General features: G+C 51.8%; 1 protein-coding gene across 1 annotated transcript; it reads right to left on the bottom strand.

Annotated features, from left to right (window-relative positions):
• Nucleotides 1–7044: 7044 nt before the first annotated feature.
• CLEC19A (C-type lectin domain containing 19A) lies at nucleotides 7045–22287 on the bottom strand. The gene is given in 7 exon segments (XM_039885583.1): nucleotides 7045–7227; nucleotides 8400–8532; nucleotides 10793–10886; nucleotides 13492–13657; nucleotides 21505–21592; nucleotides 22017–22072; nucleotides 22272–22287. Coding segments are annotated over 7 exon segments (633 nt in total). The 3' UTR covers nucleotides 7045–7147.
• Between the last annotated feature and the right edge of the window lie 4056 nt (nucleotides 22288–26343).

The raw sequence follows: 26343 nt of genomic DNA on the forward strand, positions 1-26343 counted from the left end.
TAGATGTAATTACAGTCCCTAATTGGGCAACCAAAAAGGAGGTTTAACCCAAGTGAGCCTGACTTAATCACGTGAACCCTTAGAATCTGGGTCTGAAGGACAAAGCACCTGTGGTTTTCTGCCTTCGGAGTTCTCTGGCCCCAGAAGCCCGCTCGACAAACACTCAGGTCAGGCTAGAAATGCCTGAGACGTTATGTCCTTGAAGCAGCCTCGGCCTCAGCCTCGGACAGATGGGGGCTGGCGGATAAATGCCCCAACTCCCTCACCCCTAAGACACGTCCTGTACGGTCTCCCAGAGGTGCCCAGCTGGACTGGGTGCCACCTGCCCTGAGAAGTAACCTGCTCATGAATGCAATGGCTTCCTTCTCTTCCCTGTCTAACTTCTGCATCTCCTGCCGGTGCTTCCTGGGGTCACCTCCCAAATAAACTACCTGCGCCAAGTCCTCACCTCCAGGGTCTGCTTCTAGGGAACCTCAGATGGCCTGGATAGAAGAAATCCCACTCCCAGCTCTTGGGGGTTGGAAGTCTCCCACATCATCCAATCAGAGTAGCCTGTCTTTTCGGACCCCAGTGATTGATTCGAGGATGCGCACGTCACTCAAGCCAGGCCAATAGAAATCCAGTGTGTGACAGCTGCTGGGCGGAGCAGCCCTCCCTGGGTGGAGGTGAGAAACCCCATGAAGGTGTGCAGCCGGGCTGCAAGCAGACTGCCGTCTCGGAGGAAAGGCTTGCCTGGGAATGAAGCCAGCACCGACGAACGCAGGGCTTAGAGAGAGGGAGAGACTTCTTCCCGACGTCGCTGTCTGAGTCCCTCTTTAAATAGGTTTTATTATTCTTTAGGTGTGGCAAAGCCAACAGATAGATGACTGCCAATGAAAAGACAGTTTTTGACACTCACAGATCTCGAGAGCAAGTGCATGTCGCATGATGGGGGGACACGCGGGGAGGCACCAGTGTCAGTCCTGAGAGAGAGGAAGGCGGGACTTGCGGGTTTCTGCAGGGTAAAGAGGCTCATGACTGACTTGTTTGAATCTCAGAGGACCCTGGGGAATAGGGGTTGGCCCTGGCTGTTTGGTACCTGGCTCTGGCGTGATTAGGCCAGGTGTGCAGGGGCCCGGGGTTTGAAAGCCCAATAAGGGAGGTGCTTAGGGGTGTGGGCTCCGGATTGGTTGGTTTGTATCTAAAAAAGCATGTCCCAGGAGGAGGACTCCTCCAAGGGGGGAAGGTGACAAGGGAGGCAGGAGGCCAACGCGAGGTGATCGGGACTCGGGTAGATTGTCAGGGTGTCTAGAACAAGGTGTGTCGGGCACAGGCAGGGCAGATGGTAAAGCATCGCGTTTGCAGGAGCCAGAAGCACATAGCATAGTCTCTGGATCCAAGCACGCCTTGGCTTTGGACTCTGTCACTTACATGAACGAATACATCCCCTGCCCTTTTGCTAAAGCTGGTGTAAGCACAGTCAATTGCAATCAGAAAAGAATCACACAGCGGTTAAAGGTAGGTTCAGAACTTAGAAACCAGATATCGTAAACTCCAGGCTGCACCTCTGAAAGGGTGCGACTGTGTCCCAAACCCATGCCATGTGTCCCCTGGGCTCCCAGAAACAGTGCGGGCGACGTGACTCAGTGGAGCCCATAAGGGCATTTGCGTGGGGAACCACAGCCTCCGGTCGCCGCGGGGGGCGAAGGGGCTGTGGACTGCTCGGTTAGGGCAGCGAGCCCAAGCCCCTTAGCAGAGGCTGGGCCTGTGCTCCCCGCTCATTCTCCCCAGGATGATGGGTTAAAATTCTAGAAATGCACACCTGTTCTCTATTCAGGAGATCGTTTTTCGGCTCAAAGAGACCGCTTGAGACCCTGCGACAAAGCCCAACGGGGCTGAGTCAAAGTCTGGGAATCTGAAGAACCAGCATCCTCGGATGGAGATGACACATTAGCATATATACTGGCAGAGCACATGCCACAGGGTTGTAAGGACACCACGGTTAAAAAACACTTTCCTGTCCTTCGAGCTCTGCTATCAAAACAGAGCAGGAGCTCGGCCTCTGCAGAGGGTGTTTTCCGGACGCCGGAAGCTTTCTGAACGCGGGAGAAAGAGGAGGCTGTCGCACCATGTCGCCTGGCCCAGGGCCTGACGGCTCCGTCTACCGCCACATTCATTCCTGCACTTTGAGCACGACTGCTCCCATCGGGATCGGAGAGCTCAGCATTCACGTGGTGGCGTCCCTGTCACGCCGGAGTGCCAGGTGTGGTGCATGGTGCGTAGGAAGAACTCAGTGAGTAGTTTGAAATAGACACGACTCCTCGCTGCTCGCAGTACCTTATGGTCCCTGGACCGCCAGCACGGGCATCTCCTGGGAGCTTGTGAGGAGTGCAAACTCGCACTACTGGAGCGGGATGTGCGTGTGAACGGGATCCCCGGCTGTCCACCTGCACCGTGGGAACTGGAGAGGCGCTGGCCTTAATTCACGGACTTACTCGTTCTGAACTTTTCCACTTATTCCTGAGGAGGAAGTGACCTTCTGGACCACGAATCACTGAGTCTCTATTACTTAATAATCTTTTGGTTCCAAACGTTAAGAACAATTCTCCGAAAGTTTAACATAAAGTAGAAAGATGGCTGTAGAACCCTTCAGAATCAAATTAGACCACCATCTGCTTATCTGGTTGTCTAGAGGATGTGACATTGACTTTGGTATTGATTAGGCCCAGATTCTATCAAGTTTGATGTTAACTTGTAGAAAATTACATTGCACATGATTTTTGTCTGGTGGAGATGCAACCGACTTTTGCCCAGGAGAGAAGATCATTTTGAGATTATTGGCATGTCATTCTCCTACCGCGGGCGCTCAGCAAACTGCCTCTGTGAAGGGCCGGATGATATCTGAGGCTTTGATGGCCAGTTGCTTTTGCAACGGTTCGACTCCGCCCTCATACTGTGAATGCAGCCACAGGCGTCTGCGAATGGATATGGCTGTGCGCCAACAAAACTTTATTTACAAACACTGAAATTCGAATGTCACGTCGTTTTTACGTGTTACGCAATACTGTCCTTTCTTTTGCCAACTGTTGAAAAATGTGAAAAAACGCTCTTAGCTCATGGGCGTACAAAAACAGGTGGCAGGTCTGATTTGATCGGCAGGTCACAGATTGTCAATTCTTGGCCTTTAGGCTTTATCACCCTGTTCTTATTTAACCTGGATTTATCCCAGCACCCTTTCTCCCCCACTAAACGTAAGTGGCCGTGTATATGCTGGCGTGTGCACATCAGTTTCTCCTGTCCTTTGAACAAGTTTTTCCAACCTGTTGGTTTCTCCATCGATGAATTAAACACATCTTTGACACATGCTCGCCATATATGTCCCGTCCATCCTGAATGTGGAGTCGGGCCGTCTCTTCTGTTCCCTCGGCTCCCTTCCTCTCCCCCAAGTATTTTATCGAGACGTTTTTAACGTCGTCCTCAATAAAGACAGGTCTGTCCCTAAGAGAAATTTTGATGCCTACGATGTCCTTTTACCACTGTTATTACTACGAGGTCCTCTTTCCAACACCGCCCTCTTCCATACGGCCAGTGGCTGGGGCTGCCACGGGCCGGCCTGCACGGATGACAGGTAATGAGTTAATGACATTGGCGGTGGCTTGGCAAGGTGGTACCAGCCAACGTCAAGCTGCCAGGGCCCACGTGGAGCAGAGCAGGGCACCGGAGGCTCCTGCAGCCTCTCTCCTCATCTCGCCCTTGCAGTGGCCGCTGGAGCCACACCCGTGTGGGCATATGGGATCATCAACCCGGACCAGGGCTCCCTAGAAGACTCAGCTTTGACAAGCCCATGTCACTATTAGACACTTTCTATTGTAAGGCAAAGAGCGACGACTCTGGAGGGCATGGGGGGAAGTATAGGTTCCTGCAGGGGGCACAGTCACTGGATGCCTGATTGTTGTTTGGTTCCGCAGGGGCAGGTGTTAATTAAACAGTCCCCGGGCCGGTGGGAGGATGGCATGTCCTGCCGAGTGGGCTGGCACCCCTCCCCACACTGAAAAACCGCTCATCCTCAGCGGTAATCCAAGTAATACTCATTAAAACCAGCACCAGCAAAGAATGGTGTTGTTGTTTTTGCATAGATGAGGGTGGGAATCGGTATGACCTTCTTGGAAACATTTTGGCAATAAATATATTCGACATACCAGTGTTTGTCCCAGTAACCGTAGCTGGTCCTGGGTCCTTGGCCAAATCAAGCCTAGCCCTGCGGGTTACGAGAGAATGGGCTGAAATTTATAACATTTTAAAAACAGCTGTATACTTTGAACTCCACAGTGAAATAGGAACGTGATTATTGTAAAAAAATAAAAATTACAGAATAAACTAAAATTCTCCCTTGAGACCGTTACTCGCATCTTTGAGGTCCTTGATTTGATCATTTCTGTGTGTATCTTTCAAGACGTTTTCTCCCGCATTTATAGATATGTGTCTATAGAAATAAAAAATATAATTCCGTGGGGGAGTTTTTGGATATGTAAGTGATATAATACTTTATGCATTTTTGTGTAACTTGCTTTTATCACTCCCTAATACGCCTCAGACGTGTTTTGAATCTGTACGTAAAGGCTGGACAGAGTTCCACTGAGCAGATCGCCATAGTTTATTGAACTGGCAGTTACTTTAGGGCAATGGCTGTCAGCATGTTTATGCCCCTGTCCCCACAGAGGACGGAAGATGTTCCCTTTCGGAACACACTGTTGGCAGAGCCCCTGCTGGACCATTGAAAGAAACAGATGAGCTTCCACGGCTGAGGTCTCTGACACTCAGTAGAAGGGCTGAGCAGATACACTTGGGTTGGAAAAGAAAGCCCTGGAACCTTCTGTTCACATGGCATGTTTGTGAGGATGGGCAGAGGGGAGATTGGGCTTCCTCAAGACAGCGCCCCAGCTGGATGGAGCCTCCTTAAGAAGACGGATGCTGGGCTGTGGCTCTGAAATTTGCTTCAGAATAAGAGGTCTGACTTCTCTCTTTCTTTAAGAAATTATTATCCTTCGAAATGGGCAAACCACTGAACTGTGCCCGTGTGTTTATTCTGACGGCTGACACAGTCTCCTCTGCAGCTCTCCAGAGCACACTCTGCTTGTAAACTGAGAACAGGAGAAACACACCCCCTCCGAGGACTCCTCACGGGGGCGAGAGGGTTAGAGTTGATTCCTCTTTGTCTTCTCATCTATCATCCATCTATCATCTATCTATCTACCTACCTATCAATCGATCATTTCGATCTCTCTATGTATAAATATCTACCATCTCCATCCATCCCTGTATCCATCCATCCATGTATCTATGCATCTGTGAATCCATGGGTCCCTCCATCCGTCTACCCACCTATCCATCCATCATTTACCACTGATCGATCATCATTTCATTCTCCTTCTCTAATTCTCTCCTTCTCAGATTGTTCCCAGGCTTAGTTTCCTGGTTTCCTTGCCCACAGCATCTCGGCAGCAACAACCTAGAAAAGACGGGGGATTTTGTGGGCTGTCAGAGACTGGCACAGTGACACCCAGACATGATGACAGGAGACAAAAATACCTGAAGTAGACGCAGCCCACATGACCCTGAGTCATCCAGAAAAGACGAATCTTCTTGAGTATCTTCTGTTTAAGAAAGTAGAGAAATGTATAACACGGTTCAGAAAGATTTCCATCCAAAATGGAAGAAAATAGAGACAGTTGTGATGCTTGATGAATCAGCTTTCGTTTTCTGGAGAAGTCACCTATGTAGAACTTTTTATTTCTCAAAGCTGCCTGATAAATCGCAGTCAGAGCTAGAAGGGGCTGTGTCTCCATTTCATGAAGAGAAAACGCAGACTCAGAGAGGTTAAGCCACTTCCATGAGGTCACACAGTAAGCGGCAGTGGCGGGATTTGAACCCACGTATTTTTGATTCCAGATGTGATAACATGGAGACGCGCCACCCAGAACCCCCTTCGAGGAAGGGGTGGCGGGGCCCGCAGCTGCCAGCTCCTTCAGGGCCGGCCGCAGTGGCAGAGAGTTGGGGACAGACAGTCTGAGGAAGCAGGTGACAAGATGGGGCTCAGGGGCTGGACCATCTCTCACCAGGCGGGCCATCAGTGGTGGTGTGCAGAACACAGACAGCCCCTGGCACCGGGCGGTGTCCGGTGGTCCAAACTTTCACGGAGTGGACTGGGACAGTGTCCTGGGGGTGGGAATGCGCTAGCAGGAGTGACGTGTCAGGTGGCTGGTGTACCAACCAGCACCTCTAAGCAGAACTAGACGGGATGGCTGTTGCTGCAAGCCTTTATGCTCTACACAAACACGGGAAACCGCCGAGGCCAAGTGACAGGCAGGCACTTGCTCCCAGAGCGAAAGCCAAGGAGCCTCTGTGGTCGCAGACGGAGAAGCCCTCATCTCCTGTGACAGGAAGGTAGACCACACCCAGACTCTGAGTGACGGAACTTCAAAGGAAATAAGCTCCCAGCAGAGGCAGCGTCTTATGCCCCCGGTCAGGGCCCGGACAACAACGGGATGCAGTCACGGCGGGGGGGTGTCCCCAAAGACGTTCAGCTTTTCGGGCCATTATGCACAATGCCGCTCTGACCCTTCTCCTCTGCAGCCCACCTGTTTTCAACGCTCTCGGGCGTAAACCCAGAATCGGACTTGCTGGGGCATCTGGTAATTCTCTACTTAAAGTTCTTGAGGCAGCGCCAAACAGTTTACCAGAAAGGCTTTGCCATTTCCCACCCCCAATGGCAACGTGTGAGCTTGGCGATATCTTCGATTTCCTGCGGGGAGCCACGCACCCTCCTCTTGGGGCCACGTGGCTGAGGATTCTGACTCCCTTCCCTCTCTGGCCAACCAGCGGATGCCAGAGCGGGCGCTTCAGGAACGGCGTGTGCCCCGGGCCAGGCCAAGGAGAGGCAGCTCTGAATCTACAACGACCCCCGGACCTGCATTTTTATTCATTAAGCCAGTGTGAGGGGGGTTTCCTGTCGTTCGTGACTGAGTAATCAGTCCGTACCAAGACGTGCTTCTTTAAAATCTCTCGTCTGGGAGGTTTATCTCCTCTGCGTGTTTTACATTTATTGAATGTCAAGTCTACACTGGGCACAGCCACGAGACCACACTCCCTCCGACAGGGCAAGGGTGGGTCACTGGATGGTCACAGACGCGATCTTGCAGACAAAGGGGGACGTTCGGCTGCAGGTGTTATCATTCCATGACCTCAGCGCTGTGGCGAGAAGCAGCAGAGAACCTGGGTGAAGGTCCACCCACTGCACTAAAAGTGCCCCCACCCCCCACTGGAGTAAAAGCCCTCTCCAGTGAGCCTCACGTCTATGCTGGCGCCTTTTTCTCCCCGATGCTTGATGAGGCTGCTGTGCAGCCAGCCTTACTCTGCCACAAGGACGGTCTCGACCCGCCACCGCGGAGGGGCAGGACAAACCTCAGTCAGGGGCTTGGCCAGTTCTGGCTCCCGGGACAGCACATCTCTGTTCCATACCCCCGACCCCCGCCCCTGATCAGGAAAGAAAAAGGAGCAAAGCGGGCCTGGCGGGCGAGCGCTGGGATCTGGGGTTCTGCAGAGCTAGGTCCGAAACCCGGTTCCTCCACCCGCTTGCTGTGTGACCGTGACCGAGTTGCTTAACTCCTCTGAGGCTTGGTTTCCTCACCCACGAAATGGAAGCACTAATCATTTCTGCTTCTCGAGACTGACGTGGGGGACGACGATGTGACGATGATGGCGGTGATTGCCCATACGGCATGCCGATCCCCGCGGCCTCTCCACGGGCACCGTCTCCTTTCTCCTTCGCATCGACCCCGCGAGGCAAGTGTCATCCGTCCCACTTTGCAGATGAAGAATCTGAGGCACCGAGGGGCCAAGGCATTTGCCTGGGGCTACTCGATTAACAAGGGGTGGAGCTGGGGTTCGGGAGGGGCACGTGCCCCGGGACGCTCGACCTGAGTCCACGCTCTCCCCGCTGTCTGTGTCGCCGGCACCGTACCTCCCCCGAATCCTCAGAGCAGCCCCCAGGGCGGGAACAATTCTTAAACCCATTTACAGAAGAGGAAATGAAATCTCAGAGAGAGGGAATGGCTCCTTGCGAGGCCACAGAGCTGGGGAGCCACGGGGCCAGGACGTGAGGCCAGGCGTGCGCCCTGCTCCCTGCTTCTCGCTGCTGAGCCCTGGCGCACCTTCGTTCCCAGCCCGGGCACAGCTCGCACTTTGGAGCACCAGGGAGCTGGTGCAGAAGCACCAACCTTTGACTGGTCTCAATGCGCGTCTTTTTCTTTCATGCTTCTACCTCTGATGTGTTTTCACCCAAATCACAGCCCACGTGTCAATGACCGCCCTCGTTCGCCAGGCTCCCCAGCCCCGCTGCAGGAGCTCTCAGGGGTACCCACCGCGGGCCGGCCGGTGCCATATGTGCACACAGTCCTCCTCTTCTGTGTCTGCGTGGACACCGTCATCGGGCTGGCTTCTATCCCAGAAGCTGTAGCCATAGGACGAGCCGTCGGTCCATTCAAACTGGGCTTTCTGGGGGGCAGTCCAGAGGCGAGGAGCGAGCCAGGGAGAAGGTGATCAGGCACCTGAGCCAGCTCGGATTCGCACATGACATTCTCACCCCCATAGCTAACGACGCGAAGGTCCTCGCCTTTGAATCGGACATGCTGCAATTCCCGCCACCGTTCCTAGCTGCCATTTGTCGAAGGCTCGGTACGTGCCATATGCCAGGTGCTTTTCTCCTCCTCATCCTGCAAAGCGGGCATCGTCGCCCCCATGTCACAGATGGCAAAGCTAAGGCTCGGACTGGTCTGCCCAAACGCACGCGGCTAACACAGCATTAGAGCTGGGAGTCAAGCCCGGGTCTACCTGACTCCCGTTCCCATGACCCTCACTACTCCGCTTTTGAAAAAAAATTTACCAGCAGACGGGAGTCACCCTTCACCTCTTTCGTTTCTGCCCCAATAGGGTGCGTTTTTTCCTGCCCGATGCGGGACTGCTCTGTCCGATTGCAAGAGAAGTCCTGTTGAGAATTTGACCGTAAATGAATCCACGTGTAAATTAACTGTGGACAGAAAGACATCTTTGCAACGTCCTGGAACAAAAGTCATTTCTCCATTTAGTCACGTTTTTAGAAAAGTCTGCCACGAAGCACCGACAACGCTTAATGGAGGCCACGTCCTATCGTGGGACTAGCCGGCTGCTTCTGAGACAGATTTTAGGGCTTGAGAGTCCAGCCCCACCCACTTCCTGGCGCTGCAGTCTAGACGAGCTACTTAACCCCTCTGAGCCTCAGTTTCCACACCCACGAAACGGGGCTGATTTCTCCCTGAGAGAGTTACTGTGAGAATTCAACGAATTAAAAGCATGCGAAGGACTCAGCTAGTACCTGGCACATGGCGCCTAGCCCCGAAAAGAAAATACAAAAAACAAGGCCTTTTGCTGTATTATTTGTTATTTATTATTCTTAGGTCTCATAAGACAAATCCCTTAAACTAATCATAATCTAATTTTAAAGTTACTATTATCCATGGAAATTTTGTTTTGTTGTTTTTTTTAAAATTACAACTTCTATATGTGTCCTTGCCAGATAGATTCTAACTGATTAAAAATATATCTCTCTATGGAGTCCGGCTGCTACTATTACTTCTGTTACTTTGCTAGTCATTTCTACCACTCTTAATGAGCTCCTATAGCGTGTCGGGCTAAGCCCTTTACAGATGTTAGCTCATTTACTTTTTACACTATGATTATCATCCTGACTTTACGGCTAAGGAAACTAAAGATCGGAGAGGTAAAAAAAAAAAAAAAAAAAAAAATTGCCCAAAGTCACCTACCAGCCAGGAAATGGCAGAGCAGGAGCTGGAACCCTGTTCCCTGCTGTGCCCTGAGGCAGGACTGGAGCCCACAGCCAAAATAGGGACAGCATGCGGCTTGCCCAGGGAAAGTTTGGGGACAAAACCTCTGGGCGGAGTCTGCTGCGACATCGCCAGGTATGAGATCTGGCCTAAGCCATCTTCTTCAGCCTTATTCTCCACCATTTTTCAACCCACCCCTTACCCCGTTCTGCACCCCAGACACACCGTCCTTTAGTGTCCTTGAATGTGCCACGATCTCCCCTGCCTCAGGAGCCTGGCCCATGCTGTTCCCTGTACCTGGGATGCTCTTCCTCTGGCTGATTCCTATTTGTCCATGAGACTTAAATGTCTCTTACCCAGGGCCGTGGCAGCAGTGCGTTGCTCAGAGCTCCTTCCGGAGGAGCATGGCGGACAGCCTCAGTGCCCCCGCCCTCCTGGCCCCACTGCTGCATTCACAGGGACACCATGCTTCCTCCAGGCTGTGCCCGGTCGCTTGCCGGCGACTCAGCATTCCCGTAATGGGCAGCCGTTGCCTGGGACTCGCCGCTGGCCTAGCGAGACTTTCTCACAACTGGGCTGTGACCGGAGGCTCCTCCGGCCCAGTCCCTCGTCCCCGGCTCCTTTCACGGGTCTCAGGCCCACACCGCTGTCTGAAGACTTCTCCAGCTTCCCTACGCCCCCTGACCTCTGACCTTTCTTCCTTCACAGACATTTCCCCCTCAAAAATCTCTTGCACATCTGAGCATGTTTTGGGGGCTGCTTTGGGGAGAACCCAAGCCAGACAGAGGCCCCCATCATATCCTCTGCCACGATGCTCATCGTATTCGAACTGGGGCATCTCGGTGTCCGATTTCTCGTTGTATGCCGGGCGCGCGTGTATGGCGTCTCGGCTGGAGCGTCCGAGAGGGTCTGATGGCCACTGCTTCCTTCACGACCCGTTTGCGGTCCTGCAGTCCCGTCCAGATGTCGGCTGGGATCCCAGGAACACAGTTGTCCACGAGGTCAAACGCAAAGACGTTCTCCCCCTGGCTGCGGACGTGAGACACAGCGGCAGGTCATGCGTCACCTCTGCTCGTGGGGTAGAGCCGAAAGCTGAGAGCAACCCTCGTTACGCTCCCGGACCAAAGCAGAGAGCGGATATGACGCAATCGTGCTGTTTTCTTCTTATGATTTTTGTAAAGATTAGGTCACCCGTATGTGGCCGTCAACCCATGGACACCTCTGGATTTGGTCTACGCCGGCTCAGAGCAGGACTCAGGAATGCTCCTCATCCTAAAGACTGAACTCCACCTCAAAAACACTAGCACACAAGTTGGGTTCGATTGATATCAGGAAGAGACCCAAAAAAGAGTGGTATGATTTTGGGGGACAAAGTGTTCTTCAGTCCTGTAAGTCTTTGACCTTTTACCCAGCTGGGTAAGCGCTGGCATCCCCAAGTCCCCTCCTCATGCACAATTCGAGGTCTCCTACATCAACTGCTGGACGGGCATCTGGGCAGACACTGTGGGGCGGCCACCCTGTCACTTTGGCACCAGCGCCATCTCTGTCCGACAGCGCCTGCTCGGGAAGCGATGTCCACATTTCACTGCACCACCCCCACATCTGGTCGACATCACTAGAAACTATAAACATCCAAGGTGTTAACTGCAAGTACAAAGGAGCAGAGATCAGATGAACTTCATCCAATCCCTCTCCCGCCTGAAACGAGGATGAGATTTATGAGATAAGCTGAAAGCGGGAGAACCGTGCGCTTCGATCGCGTGTTCCATGGACATAAGCTGATCGTGTGTTTAATTCTGAAGAAAAGGACAAAATTCAAAAGCAGGAAGACAACGTCAGAAACATACAACCGAACTGTGTCTCGAAGAAAAGACGTAACTCGGAATTTTATGATAGTGTCCGGCTTCATGGGAACTGAACCTCGCTGATTACACATTTATTGTTCACATTCAACCTTTCTTCGTGTTTTCGGGAAAGTATGATATGCCCAAGTGGTAAAAGAGAGGAATGGGGGAGAATGCTCGCTAGCATAAGAGAGGGACGGGGCAGAAAGGAACGAGAGGTGGGTCAGGGCTTGCTGGAAGACCCCTGCCTTTGCCCACGATGCTTCTGACGCCCGGTTAACCAGGCCTGGGTCCCAGGCACCGCGAGGCAGCCTGAGCTGTCCTTCCCCAGGGCTGGCAGAAGGGAAATCTTCATTTGCACCCACTTCTATCTGTAAGTGCCAGTCCTGGGCTGTGTGCTCTGTATCGCAGGGGATTTGATCCCTGAAGACCGCCTTTCCCTGTCATGTTAGCGGCTGTCCAAGTGACAGGGGTGCCGATGCTGAAGGGGAGGGAGAGAGAAGCCAGGGTATTTCTGTCCCTCTCTGCCGAGGAGACCGGTGTGCCTCAGTGCCTCCGGCTTCCACGGGGCTGGCCTGCCCTCCAGTTAGGGCTGGAACTGACTTCCTCTGCTGGGAATCTTGAGATTGGCTCACTACCACTGCTTAGTAAATCCTCCCTGTCTTAAATATTTGTAGCGGTTCCTCTCTTCCTGGCCGGACCCTGCGTTCTCACGATATCCTTCAGCACTGCCGAGAACATAGTGGGTGCTCAACACATCCGTCGGATGAAGAGACGGGAAGATTCAAGACTCCTCCGGAAATGAAGACAGAGGACTTTTTGTTTTTAACAAAACTCAGTGACTCTAAAGCATAAAGAACCAACTAGTTTTCTAACCCCAAGTCTCTGAGATTCTTGAAAAACAGAGGCAAGACTGTGACTTTGTAGTTTGGGTAGCAATGGAGCATATCACACCTGGCCTCAAGGAACCCACAAATCAGCAAGGAAAGAGATGTGAAAACGGGTCATTAGGCTGAGATGAAGGAAGCTCTAGGAGAGGCGGGTGATGAATGCAGTTGGGGTGTCATGAAAGGGAGACTCTAGTGATGAGACGCTGTCAGAACTGAGCCTTGCAGGTTGAGGAGGTACCTACCTGGAGCACAAGATCAGGATGGGACTTCCCAGCAGAGGGGACAGACTGGGCGAAGGGGTGCCGGAGGCAAAGGGCTGGCCCAGACTGGAGAACTCCGGGGTGGCCAGTGTGGCTGGGGCTTAGCAAACACAGAGAACGTTGAAGGAGGCCGTGGTGGGTGGGCTACGGAATGTGCGACTTCCCAGGTTCAAAGCCCGGCTCCACCTCTGCAGAGCTGGGTAACTTTGAGCAAGTGACTTACCTTCTCGGAGCCTCAGATTTTGGATCTGTAAAATGAAGATATCTCCCTAACATGGTGTGAGGGAGCTTTAATATGACGGTGATAAAAACACTTAGCAAATAAACGTCAGCTATTATTCCTCATATTCTATTCTTCGTATGTAGACCATGTTGAGTTGTAACACAGGGTCAACCCCCTAGGATACAGAGCAGGGCACAGCACAAGATCAACAAGATGAATCTTCCAGCATGTTCTTTTGCTACCCTTGCTAAGTGCTTTGCTTTCCACTGCCAAGGGCAGTTTGGAGGAGAAACTGAGCTGGATAAAAAATTAGCTTCAATCACCCAAGAGAAACGCCAGTGGCGAATGCCAGTCTCCGCTCTCCCTTCTCAAAGCGGGCGCTTGGCTGGGCTCTGGCGAACCAAGGGCCCTACTCACCTGGGGATGGAGGCCAGTTTGGCAGACTTCCTGCCGATGGAGAACTCCGAACAGTGGAAGCCGGCCCTGGCCCGGGTCTTGTTGAGAGGGAAAAATCGATAGCAGTAACCTTTGAACTCCGCCTAGAACAGCGGGCACAGGGAGGCCGGGGGCAGCTCTGGCATGGCTGGGGACAGAGAGAAAACAGACCGGAAGGCTGGCAGTGCAAATGTTGTTCCTACAGCTTATGACATATTTCCAAGAATGAAAGCGAAACAGGTTCCTTTATGATTCATGCAATTCCACCCTTGAGATCCAAAAAACCCAGACGTGTACCTAAAATTTACAAAATAATGAAAGCACTATATGCTCATTAGAGAACACTTAGAAAATGTCACGACTTTGATATGTTTTTCTGCATGTCATGCTTGAATATAGTGATTTTTTAAAAAATGCGATTGCAATTATATTGTACTATAAATACCCGGCTGTATTCTGATTTCTGAAAATTAGACATTTGCCCCATGTCACTGTGAAGTTTCAGTACACAGTGTTTTAAATAGCTCTTGAATACTCCACTGAGTGGACCCTCTAGAGTTTATTAAATCATTCCCCTATTTATGGATAATTAGATTATTTCTCTTTTCTAAAAAAAAAAAACAATTACGCATAATATTGAAATGAACAGCTTTGTGCATTAAGCCTTTTCAGCATCTCTTATGATTTTCTGAGGAGAGATTTTGAAGGTTTAAAACAATTTGCTAAATTGCCTCCTGAAAGCAGTTTGTACTCCCACGGTATTTTCCGACAGCGCCCCCTTACGGTGCCCTGGCGAACTCTGCAGGTTAACACTTTAATGGCAATCTGCGAGTTTTATAAGCAAAAATATGGTATTTTGTTTCCGTCTGCAAGTCTGGGCTCTCTGGCGAGGGCGGACATTTTACCACGTGTTTATTGACAAAATACGGCCAAGACTTATTTATATCTTTAGCCCATAAAACTACTGAGATTCAGGGTTTGTTCTTAATTCTGAAAAGGCACAAACAAAAAGCCCACTTTTGAGAAAGGAAAGTTCTCCCAAGCTTCGGCCTCTCTGAAGGGCCAAAGAGACGCTTCTTTCTTGGAACCACGATTCAAGATGATGGCTGAGCTGGGGGAAGGTGTGCTCAAAACCATCCTTGAACTAGCTTGGATGGCTAATCCAGGAGGGCAGGCACAGGCCAGTGGTGACACCTGATAGACTAAGATCGAGAAGCCTGGGTCCTCCCAGCCACCAGCTCTGCACCTGACACGCTGTGTGACGCTGGCACATCTCGTCCCTTCTCAGCTGTCAAGTTGGCCGATACTGAGGGTCCCTTTTGTGGTACCCACGGGTATAGAATCTTTGCCTTTCAAGCCACTTATAATAGCCGGCTGAGCTCATGGATAAAAGAGTAGTGGACAACATTTATTGAGTATTTATGATGAGTCACGTTCATATTAGACAGGTGAAGTGCCTTGCCCCAGGTTATCCAGCTAGTAAGTGGCAGAGTAGAGATTTGAACCCAAGTCTCCGGACACCAAAATCTTTGATCTTAAAGTCCACGTGAGGCTTCGTCACGGGAAATCTACAGGGCTGAGAATGGTCGATCGCCTTTTAGCATCCACTTCACTTAGTTGCTAGGCCAACTAACTGGGGCAAAGAAACTCGATGACTACTTGGCATACTTGGATTACTTTAATAGTATGATTATTAACTATTACCTCGGGGTTTCATAACTAGAGTTCAGGAGCTTCAGGGGTCCAGTAAAATCTCTGAAATTAAATGCAAAATCAAAAGTGTGTATGTGTGCATATGCACACACGTGCACCTCTGTGCATTTTTCCGAGAAAAAAAGGGGACCGTTGCTTTAATCAATAGCGCTATATGCTAAGCAGGCAGGTTCCAAGCCATGCTTCCTGTCACCGGTCAGAACCATTGGGCTTTTCCAAGTTGATCAGAACCAGCGTCTCCACAACACCAGACAGCTGCAATGGTCAGTCCTGGTGTGTCCCGCACCTCCTGGTTGGTCCTGGCCAGCTCTTTTTCGATGTGCCCCATTATCCAAACTGGTGAAGAATGTGTCCTCTTAACCCTCCTCTCTAAGGCAAAGGGAGGCCGGTGGGCTCAGTGTCCTCGCCTGTCCCTGCCGTCTCTGCCCCTCGAACCTCATGTCCTCCTTTCTCAGCCGAGTGTTGGGCTAGGGGGACCCTGCCTCGATGCCTCCCTCGGGGTCTGGCTTCCCGTGGCATCAGCCGAGAGGGCTGAAGGACGCCTTGTGATGCTGGGTGTTCAGTGCTGGTCTCCCCCTGGTCAGTGTCCATTGCGATCATTTGTGTCCCCAGGGCCTGGCACATACTAGGTGCCCAATAACTAGCTTCGAATGACTAAATGCGTGCTAGGGACCCATGTACTGCTTCTTTGGGGCAACAGTTCTCTTTTGGGGACAGGAGAGAGGGGGCGTTCCCCACCCGTGTGCCCTGACTCTAGGACGGCGGTCGTGGACTTTCCTGAGCATTGAAGGCAGGCTGACTGACCCTGGTTTCCCAGATTATCTAGCACAGGGATTGCTGGGAGGGACAGCATCGGCATGGCCCAGGAGCTCGCTAGCAATGCAGAACCTTAGCACTCCCGGCCCCAGACCCCGGAGTCAGAATCTGCGTTTTAACAAGAATCCTCGTGATTCGCCTGCATTGGAACGTCTGGGGAGTGTTCGTGGGACAGACCAAAGGATGGAGCCTGTCGAATCACTCAGTCACTCATTCATTCATTCACTCACTCGCAGAGTGGGGTTTGGCAAGGGAGACAGAATAATTAATTAAACGGGGGAGGGTGGGAGGGGTAGGAGGAGGGGTGGGCATTTGCTCCTAGAGGAGGCTCCAAGGCTTCTCTGGGGTCCTCAAGCCCGACGGCGCCTCTAAAAGCAAGCCCCTCGTGTGGAAAAGAGCCTCTCTGAGGTGCGGCCTCACAGAGCTACTGACTTACACATCCCCCACTCCCCACTTCTGGTTCCTTTGACTTTCTCCACTGAGCAAAAGGTGGCTACGGATGCCTGGGGGGAAACATACCAGAAAATGGGGCTGTGACAGGTCACTGCTCATTACTCCCCTTTCCACCTGGGCAGGCAGAGAGGCCTTTAATCTGGAGGACCTGGGGGCAGAAAGGAACCGCTAATGACCTCCACTCTACCAGGTCTCCACCCCACCGCGACCCGCCTTTTCTTCTGGGGTTTCAGAAACTGGGACTAGAAGCATCCCAGGGGTCTTTCCTCAACCTGAACCCCAAAGGAGCCTTTGCTAACCTCTGTCTCTCTCGTGAAGGGATTTCTGTAGGTTTATAGTTTGACAGTAACGGCGACAGAGTGACCAGGGCCGGCCCTACCGAGCTTTCATCTGGGCTGGGCATTGTGTCAAGTGCTTCGTACTTAACCAATTCATTCAGCCTTCACCCCCGTCTACAGGGTCGGTCACCCCCAGTTTACAGACAGAGAAACCACAGCACAGAGAGGTTGAGTAACTTGCCCGGGATCACGCAGCTCCTAAGCGGTCCAGCCAAGTTACGAAGCCAGCCTGTTTGTCTCCAGGCCGAAATTAGAGCCTCGTGCTGCATTTAGGTCCATTTCGTTTGGTCTCCATCTAGACAGTCTGGACCCTCTGTCGTTCCCTTATTCACTCAACAAGTCCTGCAGGCAAAATCTTGAGGGAGTAGCCCCCACATTATTTCGGAAGCTGGTTGTTTGCCCCTTTTCTCTACCCTAGTTGAACTGGTGACTGCCCACGGATGATTACGACAGGGCACCAGAGTCCCCCTTCTCAGATGGGGGAGATACAGGGTGTTGTTACAGGAGCACCTAAAAGTGGCACATCACCCCTATCTGGAGATCAAGGAGGCTTCCTGGAGGAGGTGGTATCTCAACTGGGACCTGAAGGATAAATAAGAGTCACAGGGAAAGGAAGAGTGTTCCTGGTAGCAAAATGGTACCGGCCAAGGCCCAAAGCTATGAGACCGAATGGAGTCTTCCGAGAAATGCGCTTTTCAGAGTGGGGGAGGCCGGAGAAGAGCCCAGGGTGGGTGGGGAGGAAGGGGTGGGGGAAGGGAATGCACAGGGAGCTCGTTGCTCTGGAAACCAGGCTGCCAAACTACCAGGTCCTTCCCTTCCATGAGCGGCACCGAGGCCCCGCCCCCTCCGCAGGTCTCCGGGCTGGAATGGGAGCCTCTGGGGACATGGAGTTCGTTAAGGAAAGAACACACCGGTGGGGTTCAGGGCTCGTTTCTTCTTCTTCTCTCTCTCTTTTTTAAAGAATAAATTGTCACCTTCCCACTCAATCTGGCTGTTCGCTCCCCTGGCCCCAATTCAGCCACCCACGAATGCACTACCCTGCCGCCTCCTGCCCAGATCAGCCTTGGATGCCAGCCAGGAGAGGAGGAGGGGGAGGCTCTGGGGCCACATCTGTGTGGGTCCCTCCACCCCCACACGCTACTGGGCCCCAGATGTCCCAGGGGGTCGGGAGGAAGTGTCTCTCAGTCACCTTCATCACCTTCGCTTCCTGCTGCCTCCCTGGTCCACCTGTCCCACGGCCGACCCATCCTCCTTGCCAGCGAGCCCTGGCTCTGGTGAGCAGAACCGGTGGTCCCAGACCTCCCGTGCCTGAGCTCTGCTTTCCCTTCTCTGGGCTGAGCGGCCACAGGATGCAGAGGAAACAGCACCTGGTAATTTCTTATATTGCTAATAACAGCGGCCATTCATTGAGCGGTTATACGTATCCCCTTGAGACCAATCTAGGAGGTGGGTACCAGTGTCATCCCCATCTTACAGGTGAGGAAACTGAGGCTCAGAAAGGTTAAGCCACTTGCTCCCATAGCCAGCAAGTGGCCGTGTCGGGATGGGACTCAGGTCTGATGGGCTTGGAAAGTCCCAAGCACTATCGTGCCTCTGGAAAACACCGTTTTCTGGTCTCGTTTGTAAAAGAAATACATTAAATGCGAAACTTTAACAGTGTTATGGGCTGAATGGTTGCGTCCCCCTCCAAATTCCTATGCTGAAGCCCTAACCCCAAGGTGAGGGTGTTCAGGGCAGGGCCTTTGGGAGGTTTTTAGTTTAGATAAAGTCACGAGGGCGGGGTCCCCATGACGGATTAGTGCCCTCATAAGAAGAGGAAAAGAGCTTGCTCACTCTTTCTCTTTCCGTCTCTCTGCCATGTGAGGACACAGCGAGAAGGTGGCCGTGTACAAGGAAGAGGACCTAACCAGGAACCGACCTGGTCAGCACCTTGATCTTGGACTCTAAACCGTGGCAATTAAATTCCTGTTGTTTAAGCCTCCCAGTCTATGGTATTTTGCTATAACGGCCTGAACTAAGGCCAACAGTTAATTAAGCAAAGAATTCAACATTTCCTCGGTGCCTAATTGGCTTGAGGTCTGTGCCCTCGAATTGCTCAGAGTCTGGAGGGAGGAACACAAAATGCACATGGCTATGAGTCCTCATGTATTAAGGAATGTTCTAGAAGTATGCAGCGTGCTCTGAGACCACAGAGGAGAGGTGGGGAATGGCCCAGCGTGTCCACGGGGCCCTCCGGGGTATGACTCTAGGATCCAGAATCCGGGGTGGACTCTAGGAAGCGGGGGACATGCAGCGGCCCCAGCCTCTGTGCTCCAGCTTAAGAGCTTGGACTCTGGAGTCAGATGACGCCGGCTGGAAATTCAGCTCTTGGTGGCTCAGTTTCCTCATTTGTAAAATAGGCATGATGACAGTGTCTATTTCGCAGGAAAGCCAGTGCCTGGCTCACAGTAGGCATTCTAGTAAACACTGGACATTATTACAGCAGAAACATCCTGGGCCATGGAACTTTCCCGAAACCAACAGTGCGATGCCAGCTTCTCAGTGCGGGGAGGAAAAGGCTACGGAACCTGACTAATTCCTCCCCACCCCGCTGGAAGCCCTGCAGAAGCGGGTCCTGAGCCGCAGAGAGTTCTTGGGCTCAGGAGCCATAGAAAGAAAACTTTTTGATGCTTATGATTGAAGAATCATAATAGCAAACATTTATGTAGCTTTGACTGGGTGCCAGGCCCCCTTCCAAGCACTTCTACACTCATAAACCCACTTCCACAATGTGATCAAGATTCAGAGGAAAGGATTTGGGAAAAGGATGGAGCCTGGCTAAATCCCCCCAGACCTCTCGGAGCCGTCTAAAAGGTTTTTATTTCCCAAAGCAAACCTAGGGGAGACAACGGGTCCAGGGCAGTGAGATGAATGTTGGAATGAGTGATGCTCTGTCCTGCTTCGCACCGAAAGGCTTGGGGTATCCAGAAAAAGAAGACAAACCACCCCACTCTCAATCAGGAGGAGGGCTTTGGGCTGTTCGCCCGACTTCCTGGTCTGCAAGGGCCCACGCTAGTCACGCATCACATGCACACTGACGTTCACACACACGCCCACTTAAACACGTGCACACACACACTTACTCGGGCACGTTCTCCTCTGGGTTGCAATCACTTTCCTCTAGGGGGTCTGTCGGCTCAGCTTGAGCTGGGCCTTCCGCGGGGCTGGAAGCCTGGGGAGCCGCGGAACTGCCGCCTGGGGAGATGATGGCCTTGGTCGGGTCCCGCGGCCTCTGTAGGCCGCGTCCGCAGCTGCAACGTAAAAGGGTCGGGCCGAACGGATTTCCAGGACCCCTCCTTCCACCTCTAACTCAGACCTCCAAGGCTGCTGGCTGTGAAACGACCCCACCCTGCTGTCTGTAGAGCGGGGATAAGGTGTGGGGACACATGTCTGGAAGTTCCTTTCTGTGATGGAGGCTTCACGTTGCCCGGCCAATTCCATCATAATGTCAGCGACCGCGGTGGCAGAAGCGGTAACGGTGACTCAGCTTTCAAGCGCGTACCGTGCGCTCAGCGCTTCACCTGCATGATCTCACTGAACGTCCCCAAAATGTTCAATAAGCACCATTATTATCCCTACTTTCCAGGGGAAGAAAAAACTGGAAAGCTCAGAGGTCCCACGGACACCGGCTAGTGAGAGAGAGAAGATCCCTCCTCTCTCTCTCTCTCTCTCTCTCTCTCTCTCTCTCTCTCTCTCTCTCTCTCTCTGTCTCTGTCTCTGTCTCTGTCTCTCTCTCTCTCACACACACACACACACACACACACAGTGAGAAAGATGTCCATCTGCATGCCGGGAGGAGGGCCCTCACTGGGGAACCGAATGGGCCAGCACCTTGACCTTGGACTTCCCAGCCAGAACTGTGAGAAACAGATTCCCATTATGGAGGCCACCCAGTCTGTGGTGAATGACAGAGACCCTCATAGAGTTTACGACAGAACCAGAGGCCCTGATGCTTGCCCAAGCGAACTAAGACTACCTTCCTCCCCCATCCCTAGTGTTGCCAGATTGGGGGGCGGGGGGAAGCCCAGTTAAATTCGTATTTCAGATAAACAATGAAGACATTTTAGCAAAGTACATCTCATGCAATATTTCAGGCACATTTATACTAAAAATGATTTCTTATTTATCTGAAATTCAAATTTACCTGGGCATCAGGTGTTTTATCTGGCAATCCTATCATCCCCCTGTTAAATTCACCCCAACACTGTCACAGCCCAGTAATACAGCCTTAGGGGAATCTTATGGGTGTTTCATTACTGGTTTTACTTTAATGGAGATGGAAATAGTATATGTCATAGGGTTATTGTGAGGATTAAATAATTTATACGAAAAGTGCTTAAAACAGTGCTCACACGCAGGGAGGGCTATGAAAATCACAACTGTTATGGATGATGTTACTATTATATTTTTAAATGACTATATTAGAGGTGGCAGGCAAGGTCTTGAGGAGACTGTGGGATTCAGGACTCCTCCTACCTAGACGCGGGTCCCCAGAATCAGAACCTCTGCCTCCCCATTGCAACGAGGAAGAAATTAAGCTCACTTGAAGCCCAGCACCCTCCAAATGGGACACCTGGACGGCCACATGCCTGAGGCTTTGGGGTCCCAAGTCTTGGGGATGTCCCACAAAACCCACAGAGCTGGGTGTCCTCGGGCCGGGCCTCCCCTACGGAGCCACCAGAGGGGATGACAGTGACCTCCCGCATGCCCAACCTCTGGTGGCACTGCGGCAGTTCACGGCAAAGGTGGGGGCGGAAGCCCAGATGCCAAATCCCTAAGGAAGATGCTATTTCCAGAATTCCGCTGGCGCCAGGCACCAGGGCACTATGCACGTCCCCCACACTGTCATCTCCTGTGGCCGGCAGCCCCAGACGGTGCCACTGTGCACCGTTTTCTGGAGGAAGCTGAAGCTCAGAGAGGTTGAGAGACTTGCATGAGGCCACAGATTCTAAGATGGAAAGCTGGGATTTAAAATCGAGACACTGGGCCTGGTCCTAGGACAACGCCCGTGAGTTCGAGGGGCTGTCAAGAGGCTCAGCCCGGCCTCCCCAACACTCCTTGGGGCAGGCAGGCCTCACTGATAGAACCTCAAGTGTTTGTGGGGTGTCCTCCTCTCCACCTGATCCCCGCCCTGGCCGCTGTGCTCACCTGGGCCCGCAGCCCCCACCTCTGCATCCTGGGCCCCGAGAAAGCCACCTCGCAGCCTGAGTGGAGGAGAGAGGCCGTTGGCGGGAGCTGGAATCCAGACGGCTCTCCCTGGCACAGCGGGGACTGCTGGGGCTCAAGCCCATGGCCAGTCTCCTCCTTTCTCTCGGCACCGCGGGAGACAGCTGCGCGTGACAGCGTGAAAGCTGCCCCGGCCACCGGCTTCAGAGAACTAAGAGGAACCGGCCGCAGAGGCACCTGCGGCCTCGCGCATGCGCGCATGCGCTCGCTGCTCTGCGACTCAGTCTCCGCCTCCGGGAGATGGGCTAGCCACGGAGCTCACATCCCGGCCTGTCGCAGGAGAGAAAGCAGCTCGGCCCCTCGGAGGAAACACGAACGGAAGGAGAAAAAATGCAAGTGCAGTGCAGAGGTCTCTCGGGTCAAAGCCAGCTCACCCATGAGTCGTTAGGTCCCCGTCGTGTTTCAAAATTTAAAATCAGGTATAAAATCAGGAGATTTTCAGTATCAGTCCAGATTTCTGCCTTCTGTTTAAAATCTGAAGATCTGATGAGACTTAGCTCTCAGTCACATGGACAGATGGGATCAATTACATAGCGCTGAGAAAGGGCGCCCCCTTCAGGCGGGGCCTGCGCGCTTGGGCTCAGCCCGACCCCACCCGTCTGCCTGGCGCCAAAGCACAGAAAGAAGAAAGACAGGTGGCCCGCCTACCCCAGGGTCTCTCGGAGGTTCAAGGAGGCGCGGGAAGAAGGTTCTTGACACAGAGTAAGTGCTCAACTAAGAGGAGCAAACGTGATCATTAGTAAATGTTTTAAAATCTACTGGTTTTCATTGGGATCTCATCGCATTATGGAGAATTAACATAGCTAAAACCCAGAGACTTTCTCTCCCCGAATTCGTGTGTCCTCAGGTGAGTCACTTTGCCTCTCTGAGCCTCAATTTCCTCCTTTATAAAACAGAGGATGGTAACAGTACTGACCTCGCAAATGAAATAATTTGTTTATAATACTTAGTACGGATGCTGGCAAGTAGTAGGTGTTCAATAAATGACAGCAAATCCTGCTCTGATTACCCCCGACTCAGTGCCAGCCTCTTCCTGGCATCACCCCCACACTCCCTACACGGCACACCCCTCAATTCCTCTCCTGAAATACTCAGCTATGTGCCCTGACACTTTGTGCAGCTGGCACTCACAGGGAGGACTTGAAGGTATCCCAGCCACTCATTTGCTCCCCAGAACACTCACGGGCGTACCTATGAGGAATAAGGACTTGTACCCACAAGGCGTGCTTTGCCGTGCCGGCACCGGGGCCGAAAGCCTGCCAAGGCCAACTCAAGCTACCGGCATAGCCCAGAGCCCATCTCAGCTGGCAGCAAGTCTCATATCTACCGGTTGCCTGAAAACTCTGTTCATGCATTGCCCAGAGCATGCAATTTATTATTTACAAATGACAAGCATGTATTATATAAGTGATGTGCATGCACTACTTACTGTACTAATGTATCCTGTCTCCTATAAAACACCTTCCCCCCACTGACATTTTTTTAAAGACTGATACAAAATATAAATTTAGAAGGCTTGGATATCTCCTCCCCACTCCCCATCATCTGGTGCACTCCATGCTGGAGGCCCCTGCTGCCCTGGACATCACTCTTAAGTGTGAACGTACTAATGGAAAGCAGGGGTGTCCGTCAGACAGAGGCCCCTGGAAATTTTTTGAAAAGTGAAGGATCCTTTGATTTGGCAAATAAGCCCCCTAAATGACCTGTGTTGATAACGTGCTGATATGTGGTAGCTGAAGGTTTTGGTAAATCGGTTTACGCTCTGTCTCAGGGTGGAAACTCACTAAGTATTCGTCATGTGCTCAGTCTCCAGTGTGGTCCGTGGACTGGCAGCATCAGCATCTCTGGGGAACTTGTCAAAACGCAGAGCCTCAGGCTCCACCCCAGACCTGCTGAATCAGGATGTGTTTTTTGACCAGGTCCCAGGGGGGTCATGTGTACACTGACATTTACGAAGCATTGCTCTAGATGGGGGAGGGGCAGGCTTTTTTAAACATGAAACTTTTAAATAAAAATCGTACATATTTAAGGTGCACGACAGGGCGATCTGGTACACATCTACACGGTGAGATGATACTACCATCCAACTTAGTAGCGTATCCTCCCCCCACATGGCTACCTTTCTTTTGTGATGAGGGCACCTGGAATCCACTCTTAGCAAATTTCCAGTGTTCAGAGGAGTATTAACTAGGCATCGATAGATCAGTCAGCACATTAGATCTCCAGAACTCATTCATCCTTTATAACTGTAACTTAAACTTCATCTATAAAGAGCCAGACAGTATATATCTTATGTTTTGCAGGCCACACAGTCTCTGTCACAACTACTCAACTCTGCCAGAGACTACAGGAATGGACCTGGCTGGGTCCCAATAAAACTTTATTTACAAAAACAAGCAGCAGGCTGGATTTGGCTCATGGGCCATAGTTTGCCAACCCCTGCTTTAGACCTCAAATGTACTGGCCGGAAAGTAGACAATTTTTTCAGTCTGTATCTTCTGGCCTCTTAAAGTTGTATTTATGTCACGACATTACCCACCCTCCCCTCTCCACGCACATTTGCACACGCACACGCACTGTGCTCACGGTGGCCTGGGAATTCAGAGAAGATCTATTTCCATCCATCCATCCATCCATCCATCCGTATCCAAATCATCCATTCATCTATTGGCTCTTGTCTGTCTATCTGTCTATCTATCTCTTCATCTATCTGTCTATCATCTGTCTATCTATCATCTATCAATTATCTATCTATCATCTATCTATCTATCTATCTGTATCTATCAATTATCTATCTATCTATCTATCTATCTATCTATCTATCTATCTATCTATCTATCATCATCTATCATCTATCTGCCTGCCTACCTACCTATTTATCACCTATCATCTCCTTTAACTTCTTACCTTTAAAAAATGTTGTTTATTTATCAGTAAAACAAAGTCCCCTGCCCCTTCACCACCATTATAAAAGGAAAAATAGAGGCTAGTTCATTCCATGGCTTTCAAGTCAGGCAGATTCTTGTTCAAATTCCAGACCTGCTGCTGTGTGACCACACACTGATGATTTAAGCCCCCTAAGCCTCAGTTTCCTCATCTGCAAAATGGGAACAAATCTGTACTTCCCTCACACAAGTAAGGGCTTAGAACAGTGGCTGACACATAAGCGCTCAATACATGTTAGCTACCACTAGATCACTACGAGCCTGGGAAAATACTGTACGGAGAGGTATAAAGTTGAATGGTAACACCCTCCCGAAGGATTACCCTGCCAGTCTTCAGGGCGATGGCTTCCCGTTTTTAGTTTTCACACAGCGGTGATCATTCCGGAGTGATTAAATACCATTAAGTGGTATTTCTGAACATGAAAAAGGGCAGGTATCCTATTGACAGTGGAAGACAGGCCGCCCAGAAAGGACAAGAATCCTTTTTCTACCCTCTGCAGCGACTCCCAGCTTTCTGGGAGTGAGATGTCGGTGCCCAGTGGTGGGACCCGTCCCGTCTGAGCAGGGCGGGCAGATGTCACAGCTTCTGTCGAGCCCCAGCAGTGGACTGGAGTCCCTCCCGAGAGATGAGAGGACTCAAGGATCGGCCCTGGGAAAATAGGCCAGGCTTTAAAACTTCACCCCACCTCCTTCCTTTGAACTTGGGTCCCCGCACCCCGAAAAGGGCGTGTAGGTGGCCTGTGTATCTTCTTTCACACCTCCTAACTGACGATGCTAATTAAAACGCGTGGGCAGCCCATGACAGGGCACCTTGGGCCCAGGTTTCTATGGAAACGAAGTCGTCCCTTCACCTTCCAATGCGTCTCCCTCATCTCCTGACAAACCCCGTCCTCGGAGGCGTGGATGGCTCTGACACCCGTCCTACTGCTGTCCCCTCTAGTCAAGTGGCCAACGTTGCCTGCCACGTGCCAAGCAGGAGGGGCCGTGGAGAACTGCGCGCTGAGACTTCGCAGGCATTATCTTGGCTGATCCTCACATCAACCGTGTGGGGTAAGAAGTGTCACATAGCTCTGGCTTAGTCTCCTAGGGCTGCTGGAACCCAGTACCACAGACTGGGCAGCTTACACAGGAGAAGTTCATTGTCTCACAGTTCTGGAGGCCGGAAGTCAAGGTGGTGGCAGGACTGGTTCCGTCTGAGGGCTGCGAGGAGGACCCCGTTCCAGGCCTCTCTCCTCGGCTACTTGTAGATGGCCATCTTCTCCCTGTGTCTCTTCACATCCTCTTCCCTCTGTATGTGTGTCTGT

The sequence above is a fragment of the Pteropus medius genome, unplaced genomic scaffold, assembly GCF_902729225.1.
Source record: "Pteropus medius unplaced genomic scaffold, Ma_sr-lr_union100, whole genome shotgun sequence".
NCBI classification, from domain to species: Eukaryota; Metazoa; Chordata; class Mammalia; order Chiroptera; family Pteropodidae; genus Pteropus; species Pteropus medius.